The sequence below is a fragment of the Scyliorhinus torazame genome, chromosome 30 (genome assembly GCF_047496885.1).
Source record: "Scyliorhinus torazame isolate Kashiwa2021f chromosome 30, sScyTor2.1, whole genome shotgun sequence".
NCBI classification, from domain to species: domain Eukaryota; kingdom Metazoa; phylum Chordata; class Chondrichthyes; order Carcharhiniformes; family Scyliorhinidae; genus Scyliorhinus; species Scyliorhinus torazame.
In genome coordinates this window covers 26,962,632-26,985,129 of record NC_092736.1, presented here as the reverse complement: position 1 = coordinate 26,985,129, position 22,498 = coordinate 26,962,632, and the positions used below count along the sequence as shown (strand labels likewise).

Sequence of the window (22,498 nt, the reverse complement as noted above, 5' to 3'; positions counted from 1 at the left end):
AAAACCATCCAACAAGGCGGTAATGCAAAATCTCGTTTTCAAAATGGAACAGTATTTTCTTCAAGGGTGCATTCTTAATCAGTAATCTCATAATAAAACCTAAGGTTATGCAGCTTAATAGAACGAATCATACTAGCAACACTAGCTATGTTATTGTAATAATTCTAAGTAAGTGGTGACCCAATCTAATTCACCGATCCACAATCATGTGGCTCTTCTTCAAGAATGTGTGGGAGGTGCTTCAAGTCAATAACAGTCATCAACCAGACCAATGGCTTGTGCCAGGTGGAGGAATGGAACCTGATGAAGAGCTAGGTAGCGCAACTGTGAGGATGGTGCATGAAGAGGCTGGTGTGAAAGAAATGTTGGGGTGAAAAATTGGAGTATTCGCGAATCTAGGCCAAAAACACAGAACTTTTGTGTATATTCTTACAGTGACGGGTGGGTTCTAAATTGCACATCCATGGTCCACAGAGGCAGTTGCCTATAGAAATCAGCAGCTATCTCCACCAGTGTGGTTTTGGGGAGGTAGAGGTGTCTTAAACCTTGAAGAGTCCACATTAGACCTGGTAGGAGCATGTCTGAATCTTCTGGTTTCATTTGGATAGCCAGGGTCCTCTTTTGGACAGGTAAGGTACCCCTTTGAACATGGGCCAGGGACATCTTAGGGAGAGGTCAGATGCCCGTTGGAAGAAGTCAGGTGCCCTGTGGAAGAGGTCAGGTGCCCTATAGAAGAGGTCAGGTGCCCTGTGGAAGAGGTCAGGTGCCCTGTGGAAGAGGTCAGGTGCCCTGTGGAAGAGGTCAGGTGCCCTGTGGAAGAGGTCAGGTGCCCTGTGGAAGAGGTCAGGTGCCCTATGGAAGAGGTCAGGTGCCCTATGGAAGAGGTCAGGTGCCCTTTGGGATTTTTAAAAGTAGACATGAATGTGTGCAAGTGGTATATAAACTCATTGAAACTTTCAAAACAATCAAATAATTGTCAAAGTACAGTCAAAAGTCATTAGAACTGTCAAAGCTGTCAAGGGATTTAACTCTTTTGGCCTTTAAATTTGTAAAAAGATGCAGTGTTAGGGCACCACGGTGGCACAGTGGTTAGCATTGCTGCCTCACGGCGCTGAGGTCCCAGGTTCGATCCCGGCTCTGTGTCACTGTCCGTGTGGAGTTTGCACATTCGCCCCGTGTCTACGGTGGTTTCGCCCCCACAGCCCAAAGATGTGCAGGGTAGGTAGATTGGCCACGTTAAATTGCCCCTTAATTCGAAAAAATGAATTGGGTACTCTAAATTTATAGTTAAAAAAAGATGCAGTGTTTTTTAAAAAAAAGTACTTGCTGGTGTGCGAATGGTTTAGATTTATTTTTGGACAAGTTATACTGTTTGTGTTTCTTGTCATACATTGCTTACAATGAAATAAAGCAGCTTTCAAATCAACCAAAACCTCACTTTGCTTTGTATTAAACTCTGTCTCCTTTAGATATGAAGGGAGTACACACATTTAAGACACAGAAATCCAATCCTGATCACAAGGGTCAACTGTTGCACTCTCAGCTCCCACCACCAGATACAGGACAGTGCCAATCCTGGTTCATTAGAAAAAGGCAACCTTTTGCTTCAAGAAGCAATGTATTAGCATTGAACTGATGAGATAACATGGACAGAACCCTTAGTCACCTAACCTCTTAAGTTGCTATCCAGTTTTTCCTTAAACTGTCTACAAGATCTACCAACATTGTCTCCACATCTTAATCCATCACATCAAATAGTTCAGTCTAAACTTTTCAATTTCTAATGATTGTTACAAACTTTAAAATCAATCTCAAACATAGCAGGGTTCAATTTATTGATTCCCTAAAAGACATTGAACAAGTTCCCCTTTATCCAGAATAAATAACTCCTGACAAAAGATGTTAGCATGTAAAGTCTACAATTACAAAGCAATATTCCATGTTAGAAAATGAATTTCAGCAACGTATGTCAACGTTGCATGCATTCGACTATTTTTTGAAACAATTACTTCTGATGCGACAGGAATGGTTTACTTAGGAGGATCTAAATCACATAGGACTGTAGATATTAGGCATCACTGTTTGACGGGTTTCATGAAACCAAAAAAAAAATCAAAGCTCCCCCTACCGAACGGTTCCAGAAAATCATTTGGGTTGTAAATACCAAGAGTAAGCGCTTACCTTTCAATAGCTTGATCAAGCAAGTAGAACAAGGCTTGTAACACCACATGTTGCAGAGTTTTATTGGGTTGATGTAACTTGGCAGTGAAGAGGGCAATAGATGCACCTGATGGATCCCGAACACTCTGAAGAGGGGGGGAAAAAGAAAACCTATGAGAACAGGTGTATAAAGGACAGATTCACACTGGTTTGGAAACTGGCAATTGGCCTCATGTCCTTTCACTCAATTTTTCTGTGAATCACTCTTGACATCAAAAAGCTATTACTTCTGAAACTGGTTACAGTGCAGTTATAGCAGGAGAACAACCAGTTAGTGAAAGTTGATGCCCCGGATCCAAGGATGGTTGGATTTGATGGAAACTCCATCCAGACAAAAGCGACCTCGTGCAACAGAAAAATGCAAAGACCACAAAATGCAAAGGAGAATCTGTAAAAGAAAACGTACTTCAGCAGCCTGACTGGCCAAAAGAAAGCAGAGCAGGGGACAGAGAGAAGGGAAACAAAAGAGGGAGAGAAGGAGACAGAAAGAGAGGGAGAGAGAGAGAGGACATGGAGCAAGAGAGGGAGAAGGAGGGGTAAGAGGGAGGAGAGAAGGGAAACAAACGTGGTCTGAAATGACACAGCCAAATGGCGAGGAAAGTAAAACTGAAGAACTTTAACTGTACAACACCGTGTGAATACAAAGAAGCCTCAAATTAGCCCTGGGAGAATGTGAAACTTCAATGATTGAAGATAGAATGGCTTAATAATAGGTACAGAATGTATGTATAGGTCAAAATGGCAGGATAGTAGAGAGTTATGGAGAACTACTAAAATAACTGGGACTACTGGTGGCGGCGATGTGGTGAGCAGTCGCACACGCAGTGGCTCTCGCTTGGGTACTTGATTTTTGGCCCTTTCTGCCCAATGTTTTGGGCGATTCTTTGGAGGAAATTGGTGTAATTTAAAGGAATAAGACCCTCTCGTTCGAGTAAAGTCCGGGAAAAAGTGGGGCAAGGGAGCTCTTTGTCAGAATCAAAAGCTTCCTGATCTTCAGTAGTGGGGGAACATGGTGGCAACTTCTGCTGAGATGGTGGCCCCTCAGTGGATGATTCAGAGGTCGGTTAGCTTCTTGACCGACAAATTTAAGAAGCAGCGGTAGGCGGTCGCTGAGGATCTGGAGAAGGCAATGGAGGAGGCTTTGGCCTCAATTCGGGCTGCCAGGGACAAGATGGAACCAGCGAATAGAGGTACATGGGGCAGCGATTCAGGAGGTGGAGGCGACGCTCTCTGACCACACTGATTGGATTGTCTCCTTGGAGGCAGAGATGGCAGTTCTGGTGGAGGATGCTAAAGGCCAAGGCTGGAGATCTGGAGAACCGCTCCAGACTGCAAACCCTGAGATCGTTGGGCTGCCAGAGAGCCTGGAGAGCTCCAACACCATGGACTATATGTCCAAGATGTTCGGAAAGTTGGTGGGGCAGGGGGTCTTCTCGACCCCTCCTAAGTTGGACCGGGCCCATAGATCGCGGAGGCAGAAGCCCAGATCAGGGGAGCCACCGCGCGGGCGATCATAGTCAGGTTTCATCGATACCTGGATGAGGAACAAGTCCTGAAGTGGGCGAAGGACACTCGAGACTGTAGATGGGAGGGCCATGCCATCAGAATATACCAAGATGTTGGGGCAGAGCTGGCGAAAAGGCGTGTTTAATAAGGGCAAGGCTGTGCTGTACATGAGCAACGTGAGGTTTGGTGTGGTGTACCCAGTTTGTCTTCGGGTAACTGCGTGGACAGAGACTTTTATTTTGATGCACCGGAGGATGTGAATGAGTTTGTCAAGAAGCACGGACTGGGGGTGAACTGAAGTGCTTGAGGATGATGGAGTTTGTTGTTTGCTCATTTTTAAGTTCTTCTGTATTTGTATCTTGAGGGTTTTTTGAAATGTTTGGGAGGGTTTGGGGTTGCACCTGGGCTTGTTGGTGATTGTTCATTTTGGGTGAAGTTGAGTTTGTATATTGCACTTGGGGGAAAGAGAGTAGCTGGTTAGCGATTTTCCTCTAAGATTCTGTATTAAAGTTTGGTCTGGGCGGCGGGGGTGTGGGGTGTGGGGGGCAGTACAGCTAGTTAACACAAACGGAGAAGGAGTCTGCAACTTGTTACCATGGTTTTTTTGTTTTTAAGGTTAAGCTTTTTGTTTTGGTTTGGTCTGGTTTTGGGGCGGGGGGGGGGCTTTGTTATTCTGTTGGTTGCTTGGTTGGTCTTCAGGATGAGGTGGGGCTGGGTGGGGGAGGGGACTGGTGATGGCGACGATTCCTTTGTTTTGGGACTAGCTTTATGGAGGATGTGGCGACCATCTTGAATGGGCCCTGAGCTGGCACAAGTTGATGGGGTGGGGGTGGTAGAGACTTCTGGTTCAGTTGATAACCTGGAATGTGACGTGGTTAAATGGCCCAGTTAAAAAGGTCCCTGGGAAGGATGTGGAAGCATTGGAAAGGGCGCAGAGGAGATTTACCGGGCTGTTGCCTGGTATGGAGGGAAGATCTTATGAGGAAAGGCTGAGGGACTTGAGGCTGTTTTCGTTAGAGAGAAGGTTAAGAGGTGACTTAATTGAGGCATACAAGATGATCAGAGGATTAGATAGAGTGGACAGTGAGAGCCTTTTTCCTCGGATGGTGATGGCTAGCACGAGGGGACATAGCTTTAAATTGAGGTGAGATAGATATAGGACAGATGTCAGAGGTAGGTTCTTTACTCAGAGTAGAAAGGGCGTGGAATGCCCTGCCTGCAACAGTAGTGGACTCGCCAACACTAAGGGCATTCAAATGGTCATTGGATAGACATATGGATGATAAGGGAATAGCGTAGATGGGCTTTAGATTGGTTTCACAGGTCGGCGCAACATCGAGGGCCGAAGGGCCTGTACTGCGCTGTAATGTTCTATGTTCTGTTTTTCCTTCAAAATTTACCTCCCACCCACCGACAGTAAATGGTAACAAATACAAAATCAATCCCTTTAACAATAACAACGACCCCATCCTCCCACCACCCCAAACAACGGCCCACCTGTCAATATATGCATCCAATAAAACACACCCTTCTACGGTGGAAACAAAAAACAAAGGAGAAAAAGAAAAAGGAGTCCGGGACCGCCCATGGTCACCATTAACCTATAGAGTACACTGCCCCCCCCTCTACACTCAAAAACATCCAACCTCTGAAAGAGTACCGTACATAATACCCAAGAGTTGTAAACACTCTCTCCCCCCCCCCCCGTCCTCCCGTCCACTGCCTCTTGTAAAACTCCTCCCCCCAACCTCGGTTCCTTCCCCCCAATTTTCCACCCCGGCTAGACCACTCGGACCCTGTTCTGCCAGGCTCCGATGGCCGCAGCCCCTCCCCCCACCTCACTCGCATTCACTGGCCGCCTTAAACCGGCCAGTGTGGAGGCCCCCGCCCGGGTCCCTTTCCCCCTTGCATGGCCCTAGGAAAGCCCAGAAATCCCCTTTTAGCACACAAACCCCGCATATCCACTCGCCTTTGGTACAGGCCTCCATGACCGGTGAGCCCGATCCAGTTCATACCGGGAGGGATCCTCCCCCTCCCCCAATAGTTTCGCCAGCATCGCGGCAAAATACTCAGTCGGCCTCGGTCTTTCAACTCCTTCGGGCAGCCCCACAATCCTCAAATTCTGTCGCCTGGATCTGTTTTCCAGGTCTTCCATTTTTCCTCGCAGATCCTTGTTAATCTCCATCATCTTCCGCATCTCCTTCCCCATCGAGGTAAGTTGATCACCGTGCTGCAATAATGTCTCCTCCACTTCCTTCAGCGCCTCCCCTTGCTCCCGCACCTCCGTCACTGCGCCACCGCCGTCGTCACCGGGGAAATCGCCTCCTCCACCAGCACACTCAAAACCTCCCTCACCCCCTTCCTCATTGTCTCCATGTATTTTGTAAACTGACTTTCAAATTCCGCAGCCATCACCTTAGTTATTTCTTCAGCCGTAAGCAATGCGGCCTCCACTGGTGCTCCAGCCTCCATTTTCCTTGGTGACCTTTCCACTCCCCGACAGACCTTCAGCTGTTTTTTTTGCGGCCTTTTTTTTGCTCACCCTCGACATTCTCCTTTACTGCGCCTCCTCCCTGCTTTTGCCGCCTCCATGGACCCTGGGATCGGGCTTAAAGCCCCGAAAATGCCGTTCCCGAACGGGACTCCTCCTTTGTGCGGCTGCCTCCCGCCCGCAGTCACCGGAAGATGTTCTATGTTCTATGGTGTTCGAGCACTTGAGAAGTTTGACGGCGGTCGTTTGTTTTTACAGGAGACCCATTTGAGAATTAATGATCAAACAAGGTTGCAGAAGTGATGGGAAGGGCAGGTGTATCACTCGAGATTTTATTTTAGGGCGCAGGAGGGCTGCTGTGGTGATTAATAAGAGGGTGCCTTTTTGCATGGGTAATATATTGGCAGACTCAATGTAAATACATAGATATAGACATCGGGTGAATTATACGGAGTGTGGTACTATTCAGTGGAGAAGATGTGTGGAGAGATCAGTTCAGTCCAAAAGAGGGTCATTCAGGAGTCTGGTAACAGGGTGGAAGAAGCAGTTTTTCAATCAGTTAGTGCGTGTTCTCAGATGTTTGCAGCTCCTGCCCGATGGAAGAGGCGGGCAGCATGGTAGCACAGTGGTTAAAATTGTTGCTTCACAATGCCAGGGTCCCAGGTTCGATTTCTGGCTTGGGTCACGGTCTGTGCGGAGTCTGCACGTTCTCCCTGTGTCTGCGTGGGTTTCCTCCGGGTGCTCCGGTTTCCTCCCATAAGTTCCGAAAGATGTGCTTGTTAGGTGAATTGGACATTCTGAATTCTCTGTGTGCCCGAACAGGCGCTGGAATGTGGCGACTAGGGGATTTTCACAGTAGCTTCATTGCAGTGTTAATGTAAGCCTACTTGTGACACTAATAAAGATTATAAGAGAAATAACCCGGATGGGATGGGTCTTTGATTATACTGTCCGCTTTCCCAAGGCAGCGGGAGGTGTAGACAGAGGCAATGGATGGGAGGTGGGGTGGCGTGGTGGACTGGGCTGTGTTCACCACTCTCTAGTTTCATATGGTCTTGGGCCGAGCAGTTGCCATACCAGGCTGTGATGCAGCCACACAGGGTGTTTTCTATGGTTAGTCTGTAAAAATTGGTAAGAGTTAATGTGGACCTGTCGAATTTCCTTAGTTTCCTGAGGAAGTATAGGCGCTGTTGTGCTTTCTTGGCCGTGGCGTCGACGTGGGTGGACCAGGGCAGATTGTTGGTGTTGTGCACATCTAGGAATTTGAAGCTGTCAACCATCTCCACCTATTTCTGGAGGGTAGGTTTGCCGGTCTAGACGAGTTGTTCGAGAAGTTCCAGCTTCTGAGAGGTAATGTATTCCGGTACCCAATTTTTTATGCAAGGATCTTCCTTCATTTCCCCTGGTTCCGTCATCTTCGCTTATGGACAGGGTCCTTGGCAGTATTGGGGGAAGAGTAGGATTTTGGATGTTTATGGGAAGGTGCTGACAACAGAGCAGGCATCGTTGGAGGAAGTATGAGGAAGTGGGAGGGTGAGCTGGGTTTGGTTTTTAAGGGGTGGAAGGGAGGGGGGGAGGGGGTGCAACAGCGTGGAGTGAGACTCTTCACAGGGTGAGCTTCACCTCCCCATGTGTGAGGTTAAGCCTGATCCAGTTCAAGGTGGCGCACAGGTCACACCTGACTAAAGCACATATGAGTGGGTTCTTCTCAGGGGTGGAAGATAGATGTGAGCAATACTAGAGGGGGGCAGCGAATCAAATGCACAATTTTTGGTCTTGTCCTAGCTCGTTAGTTTCTGGGCCTCCTTTTTTGATACAATGTCAGAGATTTTGGACATTCAGCTGGCGCTGTGCCCATTGGTGGCTACCTTTGGAGTATCGGACATGTTGGTGCTGCAGACGGGGACCAAGGCAGATGTTCCAGATGTTCTAGCCTTTGTCGCGCTAATAGCCCGGAGGGGAGTTGTGTTTGGGTGGAGGTCCCTGGTGCCGCCTAAGGTCTCGGCTTGTTGGGGGACTTGATAGAATTTTTGCACCCACCTACAGAAGATCAAGTACACCATGAGGGGGTCGGTGGAAGCCTTTCATCTCCTTTTTCAGGGAACTAGTCACCGTCAGCTGTTGGGGAGGGGGGTTTAGTTGGGTTATGGCTTTGTTTTCTTTATGGGGGTTTGGGGGGACTAGGTGGGTGCATTTGGGGAATAAAATGGGGTTGGTTGTATTGCTATTGTGTTTGTTATAATGAAAATTTTGATTCAATAAAAAATAGTTGGGAAAGACGACCAATAAGTTTCTCAACTGAAAACTCCTTGGCTCTTTTCCTTGGAAAATGTTTAAATAAAAGTGCGTCATCAGCCTGACTGGTAAAGAGAAAGAGATTCAAGTCAAGTTGCTGAGTTGAAGGGCAGCACAGTGGGGCAGTGGTTAGTACTGCTGCCTCACGGCACCGAGGTCCCAGATTCGATCCTGGCTCTGGGTCACTGTCCGTGTGGAGTTTGCACATTCTCCCATGTTTGCGTGGGTTTCGACCCACAACCCAAAGATGTGCAGGGTAGGTGGATTGACCACGCTAAATTGCTCCTTAATTGGAAAAAATGAATTGGGTACTCTAAATTTATGAAAAAAGTTGGTGAGTTCAGCTCCAAGAGCTCTGTGGCGGTTCTTCACTATTAATTGTTTTAACCAATGATCTTGAAGTAGAGCATGAATAATACCACCAGTTTTTCACATGAAGAACAGATTGGTAGATTATAAGTTAACTTAGATGGAAACACAAGAGCTTGCCTCAAAATCTGATATCTTCCAATGAGATCCTCATGGCATGGCGTAATGACTACAATCTCTCCCTTAATGTTAGCAAAACTAAAGAGCTGGTCATTGACATCTGGAAGTGAAGTATCGTACACACCCTTGTCTGTATCAATGGTTGACAGCTTCAAATTCCTGGATGTGTACACCACAACAATCTGTCCTGGTCCACCCACGTCGACGCTACCACCAAGAAGGCACAACAGCGCCTATACCTCCTCAGGAAACTAAGTAAATTCAGCATATTCACATTGACTCTTATGAACCATAGAAAACATCCTATCTGGCTGCATCACACCTGGTGTGACAACTGCTCAGCTCAAGACAGTAAGAAACTACAGAGAGTCGTGAACACAGCCCAGTCCATCACGCGAACCTGCTTCGAATCCATTGACTTGGTCTACACCTCCCGCTGCCGTGGGAAAGCGGGCAGCATAATCAAAGACCCTTCCTAGCCAGGTTATTCTCTCTTCCATCGGGCATGATACACAAAGGTCTGAGAACACGCATTAACAGATTCAAAAACAGCTTCTTCCCCGCTGTTACCAGACTCCTGAATGACCCTCTTCTGGAACTAATCTCTCCATGCATCTTTTCTACTGAGTAGTACTACATTCTGTATACTTCACCCGATGTGTGTGTCTATGTATTTATATTGTGCATCTATTGTATGTCCTATGTTTTGGTAAGGCCGCACTTGGAGTATTGCGCACAATTCTGGTCGCTACACTGCCAGAAGGATGTGGAGGCTTTGGGGAGGGTGCAGAGGAGGTTTACCAGGATGTTGCCTAGTCTGGAGGGTGTTAGCCATGTGGAGAGGCTGAATAGACTCGGACTGTTTTCATTAGAACGACGGAGGTTGAGGGGTGACCTGAAAGAGGTCTACAAGATTATGAGGGGCATGAAAATGAAATGAAAATCGCTTATTGTCACGAGTAGGCTTCAATTAAGTTACTGTGAAAAGCCCCTAGTCGCCACATTCCGGCGCCTGTTCGGGGAGGCTGGTACGGGAATGGACATGGATGGGCAGGCACTCTTTCCCAGGGTGGAGGGATCAGTTACCAGGGGCATAAGCTTAAGTTCCGTGGGGCAAAGTTTAGGAGTTGTATGAGGCAGGTTTTTTTTTTTTTTACACAGAAGGTGGTGAGTGCCTGGAACGCGTTGCCAGGGGAGGTTGTGGAAGCAGATACATTAATGGTGTTCAAAAGGCATCTTGACAAATACATGGATAGGATGGGTATAGAGGGATACGGCACAAGGAAGTGCTGAGGGTTTTGCCCAAAGTTGGTATTACGACCAGTACAGTCTTGGAGGGCTGAAGAGTCTGTTCCTGTGCTGTATTGTTCTTTGTTCTTGTTTTTCATGTATGGAACAATCTATCCGGACTATACTCAGAACAATAATTTTCACTGTACCTCGGTACACTTGACAATAAACCCAAATCCAAATGCTTTGCTCATTCCCTTAAATATTTACCATATCATCAGTAACATTTTTCTATACAATCAAGCTTATCAGACAGTACATTCCATACCCTGGCTACTGAGCAGATATTGTATTCAAACTGCCCTAAGTCCCTTCCCTTTTATGTCAAGCCTGGGTTTCATGGTTGGAGAGGTTTTGGCAATTATCTGCACACAATTTGTCCAGTCCCTTTAGGATCTTAAATAATATTTCTCAAGCATTTTCTTCTCCAGAATAAACAAGCAAAAGCTCTTTAACCTCTTCTCACGCTCTGATGTCTTAAACTCGACATCATCTTACTTGGCCTTTTTACACGTTCTCCTAGACATGGATATTCTTGGTAAAGTATCACGAGTAGATCAGAACACAGTAGGCCAAGCATTGCTATAGTATCTGGAGCAGACTCATCATCTGGGTGATTTAACCTCAGATGCAGTTAGCTTTCTTTACAGTTTGTTTTCAGTGAGCTATCCATTAAGCACCTTGTGTTGTGTTCTGTAGCCTTGATCATTTATGTTGCATTGACCCTCTATATCTCCTCTTGTCTGATCACCTTGCATTTGTGAATACTAAATGCCATTTGCCACTGATCAAGCCATGGCATCCCCCCTGCATGTTTTGTCATGCACAGCCTGTTCAATGAGTGTTAACTTTAAACATTCTTACACAGCTGCATATGTGCAGTATCTTAAAGGGAACAATTTACGAGCATAGTACTTTCCCAACTGTTGTGCAGCCAAGTACACACAGCATACAGGGAACATTAGTCCCAGCATACTTCACAGACAAATGAACTACATTTTTAAAAGAGGTCATCACTATTGTTATGATAGCAAGCATGGCAACCAAACTGTGCTGAGCAAGACCCACATGTATCTCCTTGTTTGTCAGTGACATTCCCTAAAGTTTCAAAATCAAGGTGTTGCTCATACAAAAGCCAAGTAAATCAGCAAGCAAATGGGTGAAGGATGAACGGGACTTTGTGCGAGTGAAGACATGGGCAACAGAAGGGATGGACTTCATGTCTACAGAGGGTAGGAAAGTCAATGTATTATTGAAAGCTTAAAAACCAACCTCTTTTGCTTTATAATGCATACGAAGCACCCTGGGAGATATTACATTGAAGTTGTTTGTTGGAAAGGTTTACTTTAAATTAGTCTTGAATCAGGAACTAATCAAACAACACGGGTTGTTCAGCATAGTGACACCTGTAGTAGACATCAGGGAATGCAGCGCACAGTTTAAGGCAATTTCTTCTTTCAAAATGTAGGGTTGTGAATTATTTTAAAGTAAACATCTTTCGAATATTTGTAGGTATAGGAAATTCTAAACAAAAAAGAGGATTTTTATTCCTCCTTTAAGGGTTTAACGCTTCAGGTTTCCATCACTATTCCTCATCCACATAGGAGACCTGGATCTGGAGAGATGGGTTGTAAAGAGCACTACACGAATGCCAGTAATTTTCTTCAGAAGCTCAACCTGGTGCTCCTGCCAAGGCAATCCTGAGGGTTCAATTCACTTTAGTTCAGGTCTTTAACATGGATTTGACCTAGTTCTCCATCTTGGTGAGTAGGTGCTTCATCTTGATATAGCCACGGGGGTGATGTGGTCAGATTTGCATTACTGCCACCACAAAAGAGGAACCAAAAGAGAGGCGTTGCAATTTCTAGGCTTTGGCTGAATTACAGAATAAACAAGAGGCCACTCCGTAGAGCACATACCTCTGCAGCTCAACATTTCTTTTTACAATTATGTAGCTCTTCCTTGAGGCTTTTCCCTACCTGGTTGAAACTCTATAACTACAAGGCTGAAAAAAAATCAATCTTTTTATTCAGAGTTTTCATCTTATTGAGGCGGCTTCACATTCAACAACCTGCTCTGAAAACTCTGCTCACATTTTGACGGCTGTGACAAATGTCACTGCAGCATCTGAGACAATCCACAACATTCTACCTCAAAACAACATTTTAAATGAAACCCACAACATTCTTTTAAAAATAAGTCTTTTTTCCAACTTCTGTCAATGTTGATGGATTCTTAAAAAAATTCCAGGGTCCAAAAGCTAATTAGTTCTTCTGTGGGCCAGACTCTCTGTTTTTGTGATATACTGTTTACAGACAAACAAACAGGAGTGAAGACATAACCTGTGCCCAACTTCAGTGGATTCCCTGCCCAGCACCACAAAATCCAAAGGACATCACAATTCTTGTCTAGAGCTTTGCTTGGACCACACCTGAAGTATGTGTTCAATTCTTGGCATCGCATCTCAGGAGGGTGTTTTAGTGTTGGAAGGATGACAGTGCAGATTCATCAGAATTATACCTGGGCTAAGGGTAAAATTATAAGGACAGGTTCAACAGATTTATGTTCCCTTGAATGTAGAAGATTAAAGGTGTTTATAGGCTATGATGGGTGGATATGACAAAAGCTTTTTCCTTTTGCCCAGATCAAGGAACAGAGCCTTAAAATTAAAATTGTGTGGCATGGTAGTACAGTGGTTAGCACTGGTGCTTCACAGCGCCAGGGTCCCAGGTTTGATTCCCAGCTTTGGTCACTCTCTGTGTGGAGTCTGCATGGGAGTCCTCTGGGTGCTCCAGTTTCCTCCCATAAGTCCTGAAAAAGGTGCTGTTAGGTGAATTGGACATTCTGAATTCTCCCTCAGTGTACCCGAACAGGCGCCGGAATGTAGCGACTCGGGGTATTTCACAGTAACTTCATTGCAGTGTTAATGTAAGCCTACTTGTAACAATAAAGATTATTAAATTAGAACTCAGCTATTCAGGGGTGATGTCAGGAAGCATTTAGTGGAACATTTGCCTCTCTCCGTCAGAAAGATGTTGAAGACAATGGTTGGGGATGGGAGGTCAACTGAAAATATTAATAGATTTTTGGTTGGTACTGGTATTAAGGGATTATATTACCAGGTTTCGATGAAAATTAGCCATGTTCTACACTTAATCATGGAACAGACTCACGGTGTGACATGGGTCTATTCATGCTTTGTTGATATGTTTCTGAACTAACATAGTTCAGAGAGTTGTTTGTGATGCGGTTTTTTTAGACTAAGTTAAAAGCCAAATGGTTTGATGGGTCTTTCCAGGATTTTTCTTAAACTGCTGTCCATCTGTCAGGAGTCAGGCAGACATGATCGGTATTGAGAAATGTCAAATACGGCCAAAAAAGGATCCTCTATTTATAGGAACACGTTTTGTTCCACCAATACAAAGTCTTTCGAAAGAATCTCCAACTCTTCAGGAAGTAGATCAAATTCAGACAAATACCTTTGGTTCATGGTCTTATTTGCTATCAGGTGATTATTTGTGAGGTAATACAGCTGTCCTTTCTTGCTCAGCAAGTTTCTAGTTCTTCAAACTGTGTGTCAACACCAGGTTTCAATTGTAGATATTTGACAATAGTTCGATGCAATAAACAAAGAAGAAAAATGGTCCAACATAGTGTATGAGCACAACATTCTCCATACTTTCCCTGCCACTGATTTCAAAACAGCTCAGGAAGAATAGTGAGCTCAATACCAAGTTTGGTAACTTATAAACCACAGAAGATACAAGTTCTCAGATATCAAAGAACAAAGAACAAAGAAATGTACAGCACAGGAACAGGCCCTTCGGCCCTCCAAGCCCGTGCCGACCATACTGCCCGACTAAACTACAATCTTCTACACTTCCTGGGTCCGTATCCTTCTATTCCCATCCTATTCATATATTTGTCAAGATGCCCCTTAAATGTCCCTATCGTCCCTGCCTCCACTACCTCCTCCGGTAGTGAGTTCCAGGCACCCACTACCCTCTGCGTAAAAAACTTGCCTCGTACATCTACTCTAAACTTTGCCCCTCTCACCTTAAACCTATGCCCCCTAGTAATTGACCCCTCTACCCTGGGGAAAAGCCTCTGACTATCCACTGTGTCTATGCCCCTCATGATTTTATCATCAAGTTAGTGAGACACGACCTCCCCTTCACAAAACCGTGCTGCCTCTCACTAATACGTCCATTTGCTTCCAAATGGGAGTAGATCCTGTCTCGAAGAATTCTCTCCAGTAATTTCCCTACCACTGAAGTAAGGCTCACCGGCCTGTAGTTCCCGGGATTATCCCTGCCACCCTTCTTAAACAGAGGAACAACATTGGCTATTCTCCAGTCCTCCGGGACATCCCCTGAAGACAGCGAGGATCCAAAGATTTCTGTCAAGGCCTCAGCAATTTCCTCTCCAGCCTCCTTCAGTATTCTGGGGTAGATCCCATCCGGCCCTGGGGACTTATCTACCTTAATATTTTTTAAGACACCCAACACCTCGTCTTTTTGGATCACAATGTGACCCAGGCTATCTACACCCCCTTCTCCAGACTCAACATCTACCAATTCCTTCTCTTTGGTGAATACTGATGCAAAGTATTCATTTAGTACCTCGCCCATTTCCTCTGGCTCCACACATAGATTCCCTTGCCTATCCTTCAGTGGGCAAACCCTTTCCCTGGCTACCCTCTTGCTTTTTATGTAAGTGTAAAAAGCCTTGGGATTTTCCTTAACCCTATTTGCCAATGACTTTTCATGACCCCTTCTAGCCCTCCTGACTCCTTGCTTAAGTTCCTTCCTACTTTCCTTATATGCCACACAGGCTTCGTCTGTTCCCAGCCTTTTAGCCCTGACAAATGCCTCCTTTTTCTTTTTGACGAGGCCTACAATATCACTCGTCATCCAAGGTTCATATCCTAAAGTGCATTATCTTGGCCTCTTTGAGGTAGGACCGTCATGCTCACATTGAAGAGTGGAGCAGGTTAGAAGGGCTGAATTGCCTACACCTATTCCTATTTCTTAACTTACGTGATCCCATCCTCATTGAGTTTAAATCTACCCTATTCCAACCCCAAATTAATGATTTTTTATTAATTTTTTAATTAAACTTTAGCATGCCCAATTCATTTTTTTCAATTAAGGGGCAATCTAGCTTAGCCAATCCACCTAACCTGCACATCTTTGGGTTGTGGGGGTGAAACCCATGCAAAGACGGGGAGAATGTGCAAACTCCACACGGACAGTGACCAGGGGCCGAGATCAAACCTGGGACCTCGGCGCCGTGAGGCAGCAATGCCAACCACTGCGCCACCGTGCTGCACTCCAAATTAATAATTTAAGGCAACCTAATTATAATGCTTCCCCATCGAAGGCAAATACCAGTTAAGTCATTGCTCAGAAGCTTGAAAGTGGCGTATTTGTGATTGGAAAACTGCAGTTTCTCTCCTTGATATGGAATTTCAAACCCCCCCCACTCGCTTCTCATCGAGATTGATCCTTTAGCAATTTTTATTTGCACCAAGAGGCACCGCAGAACCTTGAACACCCAGAAACCTCCTGGGTCTGGCTCAAATTCATTTGGATTCAATACTGTACTACCTTTCAGAGAATAGTTATCATTTATGAGCGGATCTCCCTATCACAACAGACACCATCATCTGAGAATATGATGACAAATATATTGCTTAATATAATATGGAAGTTGTCAGTATTCAGCTTTATCCTTTTGGAATAAATCCAACTTTAGCCTCCCGTTTCATCATGGAATGCGTGTTACTGCAAACCCACAGAGAGAATTCTACTTTCTCATAGCCATTTCAGAAAGGGAGTTGGAAATCAAATTCAATCCACTTTCCTTGAAACATTTAGTGGAACCTGGACCTCATGAGACATGAGAAAATCAGCTTCCACTAAAAGTAACATGACAAACTTAATCACATATCCTTTTTGTAGCGGCACGGTAGCACAGTGGTTAGCACTGTTGCTTCACAGAGCCAGGGTCCCGGGTTCGATTCCCGGCTTGGGTCACTGTCTGTGCAAAGTCTGCATGTTCTCCCAGTGTCTGCGTGGGTTTCCTCCGGGTACTCCGGTTTCCTCCCAGAAGTCCCGAGAGACATGTTTGTTAGGTGAATTAGACATACTGAATTCTCCCTCAGTGTACCCGAACAGGCACTGGAGTGTGGCAACTAGGGGATTTTCATAGTAACTTCATTGCGATGTTAATGTAAGCCTACTTATGACAATAGTAAAGGCTAATTATTATTTATTATTTATCTCCATTATTTCAACCATTTTATTAATCTCAGCATACGTCTTGATCAAGAGCACATATATAGTCCAAAGATGTGCAGGTTGTTGATTGGCCATGCTAAAATTTCCCCTTAATGTCCAAAGATGTGCAAGTTAGGTGGGATGACAGGGTTAGGGCGGGGGAGTGGGCTTAGGAAGGGTGTTCTCTCAGAGGGTTGATGCAGACTTGATGGGCCAAATGGCCTCATTCTGCATAGTAGAGATTCTATCATATGAATGTTTGGATGCTCTTCAGATCATTGTTGTAGTGCTGCATTATCATTTTAACAAAATGTATGAATTTAATGTTTATCCACTTTCAGTAATAACAATCCATCGTAAATTGGATGCTCTCTCTTCAGACTTCGCTGTACCCGAAAGCATTTTCAGCTATGAAATAACAGGTTGTAGCAGCAGAAAACTGGTTGTGGAAGTAACCTGGAGTGATGAATGAAGGATGCCACATAAACGATGCACTGACTACTACTGTGCAATTTGTCCTATGGTTTACTGGCACTCGTACGCTAAATATGGTCAGTAACAACACCAGCATCCACGGTTGGATAGGACAGTGTTTCATAAACCTTCAGAACCATGTGGTATGCCAATAATGTAATACAATTTCGAAGAAACTCTCAGCTGGATTACCAGAAACTGGAAAAATGCTGGAGCTAAACAAGCAAATTACAATAGACAACATCTGTGGCACCACTGCTTAAAGCAGCTGTCATGCATTTATTAAACTTTAGTGCTTGGATCTATCTTCCAAGATTTGTTTTATCTGCAGCTGTTCGATCTAACCTGTGAGCCTATTTGCTCGAGATTAGGATTACAGCCATTCGCATGAAGGATGGGAGGTGCTGGAATGCATAAAATTAGATTACCAACCTTGTATGGTCTCCTTCGTTCTTTGAAGGAAATCATCCTCCGCGTACCAAAACCTCACCCGTTCACCTCGGAGGTTTTCCAGGAAATTGTAAATCATTGTAAGATTATTATTACACTTCTGTGGTTTTCTGCTAGTTTGCTCAGCTCCTTTGATTTTTGGGAAAAACAACTGGCAAACCAGCTCAGGAAGGAGTTATTTATAGGTCTGGTGAGGAAGACTGATGACATGAGACCAACAATTTGAAAATGTCTTAAAGGGATATCACACCTCTAGGGCTGGATTCTCGGTTTTTGGGACTATGCGCCCATGCTGTCGTAAAAACTGTGTCTTTTCACACCAGAAAAACTTTGGGACTATGTCCCCCGCACTTCTGGGTCAGAGGCCGCGCATGCGCACGGCGGCGGTCTCCAGCGGCCGTGCTGGACCCTCCAAATAGTGCCCTCGATCGGCCGCACGCCCGAACCAGGCCGCCCGCCCAAACTTAGCGCGATGTTGTATAAGCCCGCGCTCTGATCGGCCCGACCATGGCGGCCGTGGACAGAGTCCGCAGCCGCCACACTAGTATCTCGACCGGCAGGACCATGTTAGATCCACGCCGTCGGGACTTCGGCCGGTCGGGGGCGCAGAATGGCGGGGCGGGCCTCCAGCAATGACCGCAGGTAGGCGATACATGGCGCGGCGTACTCTCTGCGTACGCCTCTTTTCGGGGCCTGGAGAATCGGGGAACCGGCGCCGGTCCAGATTCCATGCGGGAAACTGGATTCTCCGCCCTAGAGCCGGCCGCGATTTCGCCGTCGGGCTGCGGAGAATCCAGCCCGTGATTTTATCCATTAACAATTTGGGGCGAAATCTGGTAGCAAGTGGGAACAGGGAGAGGGGTATTAAAGGAGGTGGTGGCATAGCGGTATTGTCGCTGGACTAGTAATCCAGAGACCCAAGAAAATGATCTGGGGACCCAGGTTCGAATCCCACCACGGCAGGTGATGGAATTTAAACTCAATAAACTATCTGGTATTAAAAATCTAATGATGACCATGAAACCAATGTTGATTGTCGTAAAAACCCATCTGGTTCACTAAAGGAAAGGAAATCTGCCGTCCTTACCATGTCTGGCCTACATGTAAATAAAATAAATAATCTTTATTGTCACAAGTAGGTTTACATTAGCACTGCAATGAAGTTACTGTGAAAAGTGACTCCAGATCCACAGCAATGTTGTTGACTCTGAAATGCCCTCTGAAATGGCCTAGCAAGCCACTCAGTTTATTCAATCGCTACAAAAACACAAAAAAGAAATGAGACCGGACGGACCACCCGGCATTGAACCAGGCACCGGAAACAACAATGGCAAACCCAGCCCCGTCAGCCCTGCAAAGTCCTCCTTTCTAACATCTGGAGGCTTGTGCCAAAGTTGGGAGAGCTGTCTCACAGACTAGTTAAGCAATAGCCTGATTAGTCATACTCACAGAATCATACCTTACAGATAATGTCCCAGACACCACTATCACTATTCCTGGGTATGTCCTGTCTCACCGGCAGGACAGACCCAGCAGAAGTGGTGGCACAGTGATATACAGTCAGGAGGGAGTTACCCTGGGAGCCCTCAACATCGACTCTGGACCCCATGAAGTCTCATGGCTTCAGGTTAAACATGAGCAAGGTAACCTCCTGGTGATTACCATGCACTGGCCACCATCAGCTAACAAATCAGCACTCGTCCATGTTGAATATCATTTGGAGGAAGCACTGAGGGTGGCAAGAGCACAGAATATTCAATGTCCATCACCAAGAGTGGCTTGGTAGTACCATCACAGACCGAGCTGGCCGGGTCCTCAAGGACATAGCTGCAGGACTGGGGCTGTAGCAGGTGATGAGGGAACCAACAAGAGGAAAAAAACATACTTGACCTCATCCTCACCAATCTGCCTGCTGCAGATGCATCTGTTCGCTGCAGATGCATCTGTTCATGACAGTATCATGGGTAGAAGTGACCACCGCACAAGTGCTGTCTCCACATTGAGGATAGCCTCCATCGTGTTGTGTGGCACTACCATTGTGCTAAATGGGATAGACTTTGAACAGGTCTATGAACTCAAGACTGGGCATCCATGAGGCACTGTGGACCATCACCCCCTTGTTCTAGACTTTCGCAGCAGAGGAAATAGTTTCTCTCGATCTACCCGATGTAGATACATCTTTTTGAAGGACGGAGACTCCCTTAATAGTTGGTCTAAAATCTAACTGCACTTGCAGACTCTGTATACGGGCAGAGATAGCAGCTGCATAAACTTTGGACTACAGAACACAACAGTTACAATTTCTGGATGTACTACTGTGATCACTAAGTAACCTCTGCTCAGTAACCGGTGCTGGGTCCTTGTTGTATGTAGTACATTAATGATCTGAATGGGAATGTAGGAGGTATGATAAGTAAGTTTGCAGATGGTGGTGTGGTAAATAGTGTGGAGCAAGGCCTTAGATTACAGGGCGTTATAAACAGGCTGAGGGTAGTAGTGGAAGGGGTTAAGCCCCAGCTGGAACACTGTGTACAGTTCTGGTCACCACACTATAGAAAAGAAGTGATTGCACTGGAGAGGATGCAGAGGAGATTCACCAGGATGCTGCCTGGGCTGGATTGCTTCAGTTATCAAGAGAGACTGGATAGGCTGAGGTTGTTTTCCCTGGAGCAGAGAAGACCGAGGGCGTAGCTGATTGAGGTGTATAAAATTATGAGGGACATCAATAGGGGGGACAATGAGGTATTTTTCCCCTTCGTGGAGGTGTCAATAACCAGGGGTCACAGGTTTAAGGTTAGAGGTAGGAGGTTTAGAGGAGATGTGAGGAAAAACGTTTTCACTCAGAGTGGTGGGAATCTGGAACTCGCTGCCTGAAAGGGTGGTTGAGGCAGGAACCCTCACAACTTTTAAGAATTATTTAGATCAGTACTTGAAATGCCACAGCATACAAGGCTACTGACCAAGTGCTGGAAATGGGATTAGAATAGTTAGGTGCTTGATGGACAGCACGGACGCGATGAGCCAAGGGCCTGTTTCTGGGTTGTAAAACTCCATATAAGTCTCTATGTATACAAAAGCTCCAAATTAAAACATGATTTCAATTATTTTTGTGATTCCTTACTTTCCAAAACTATTCAATATAGTGACTTTAGGAACACTGACAATAACATTTTTGCAGTAATCCTGTTTACATGTTTAACTGAAGGGGAAAATCATTTGCTTCCCTCCTCAGACATCTCCAAGTCCCGCAATTCTTCTATTCCAAGCAGAAATGTCCACTCCAAACAAGATCTCGCAGCTTCTCACTCCAACCATCTGGCTGGGAAAAGGACTACATTTGTGTTACAAAGTCGGACTGTAGGGCATGACTTCGTACCCACACTCCCCCAAACTACCTCAGATCTGTGTCACTGCGGGCATGCAGCAGGCAGAAACACAAGCAATTCAATACAAGTAGGCAAGAAACTTTAAATAAGGGAGAATTACTCAAAAGGCTATGGTTGCAGGGGCAATGGCAGCCAGGTGCAAAGTATTAGCAGTAGCATTGGGAACTGGTCACCAATTGTTCTTTAGTTTGGGTGTGTATATGGATGAAGGGGCACAAGAGCAGTGGAAGGAAAAATGGGTGCTTTCAAGACTGAATTTGGGATTGCTGTACCGACTAATTGATACCATATTGGCCTGTAAACCAAAGCTGTTTGTTCCATTCTAAGTGCCAGGTCATAGTGGCTTAAACCTCCTATGCACAATCTGTACTAGTGCAGTACCCATACCATTTACCAGAACTATGGCCCATTTTCATTGCTACTAGTAGGAGGATATCAGATTTTCTGAATCTTCTGTATTTCCAGTTATTTTTGAACAAAAAGAGGTGCAAGGGCAATAGAAAGCAGAAAATAAATCTCTTTGGTCTTTTCAAAGGGTCTATTTCACCACCTCCAGTGCATCTATATAATGAGATAGGAGCAAAACCAACTGATGAAACAACCTTTCACAGTTACAACTCTTGAGGTTTATAAGATTATGATGCTTTGGGACTGTTACTTCAATTTAGGGTATTATGAAGGGAGTCAAGTGAACTGTTCTTAAATCTTCCTGACAACAGGTCTGGATGAGGGGGCTGTTAAACTAAGGCCCAGATTGTATTGCTGGGAGACAGATGTAATGTGCTCATATTTGGAGATAATGTAGTCTCCAAAGATCAAAAGTGTTGAGAATATTGAGTTGCAAGTCGCTGCATGTTAAACTGTCCAGTTACTTCCAATGCTGAATGGGATTGTGGTCAAAAGAATAGCTAATCTGCATTTCTATCTGGATACAAAGTTCATGTGATTCCCATTGCTATGAAGATGGGCTTTGAGAATGGAAGGGTTTCTTTTTTTTTCTATGACTGTATTAGTGACATTATGCTACCCCCCCTCCCAGCAGAAAGCCATATGCGATCCCAGTAACCGGGTGTCACAGCCAATGAGGATAGGACCAGAAGATGGCAGCTCGCTGGTACCGAAGACATTTGCACTGAGATTTTTCTGCCTCTCTTACAAACACACACACAGGCCACAGACAGACGCAGGCGTGCGAGAATGGAAGGGTTTCTAAGATATCCCTGAAATTCTCAGACACAGGCAGTCTGTCAGGATCTGGGAGAAATAGCAGGGATACAGGTGGGAAGGGGACGACATGGTGGCGCAGTGGTTAGCACTGCTTCCTCACGATGCCGAGGACCCAGGTTCGATCCCAGCCCCAGGTCACTGTCCGTGTGGGGTTTGCACATTCTCCCCGTGTCTGCGTGAGTCTCACCACCACAACCAAAAAGATGTGCATAGTAGGTGAATTAGCCATGCTAAATTACCCCTTAATTGGAAATAAAATAATTGGGTACTCTAAATTTGTAAAAATGGAATATAGGTGGGAGCTCACATTCAGCCAGCTGGAAGATGGAATCAAGGACATTGTCTGTTGGGAGCCAAATATGATAACTTATGTTTAGCAATGTTGAGTT

At 45.4% G+C, this 22,498-nt stretch overlaps 1 protein-coding gene and 1 non-coding gene across 5 annotated transcripts in view; both read right to left on the bottom strand.

Annotated features, from left to right (window-relative positions):
• The window catches only part of ptpn9a (protein tyrosine phosphatase non-receptor type 9a), a 278,081-nt gene that overhangs the window by 114,410 nt on the left and 141,173 nt on the right, over positions 1-22,498 (bottom strand). For all 4 annotated transcript variants that reach the window (XM_072493042.1, XM_072493040.1, XM_072493041.1 and 1 more), the window contains one exon: positions 2,182-2,306. In XM_072493042.1, the coding sequence (XP_072349143.1) occupies positions 2,182-2,306 (125 nt within the window). The remainder of the gene's footprint in view (positions 1-2,181; positions 2,307-22,498) is intronic.
• On the bottom strand, positions 21,950-22,087 carry LOC140404510 (small nucleolar RNA SNORA57). The gene has a single exon (XR_011938520.1). It is a non-coding gene; the product is annotated as a small nucleolar RNA SNORA57 (small nucleolar RNA).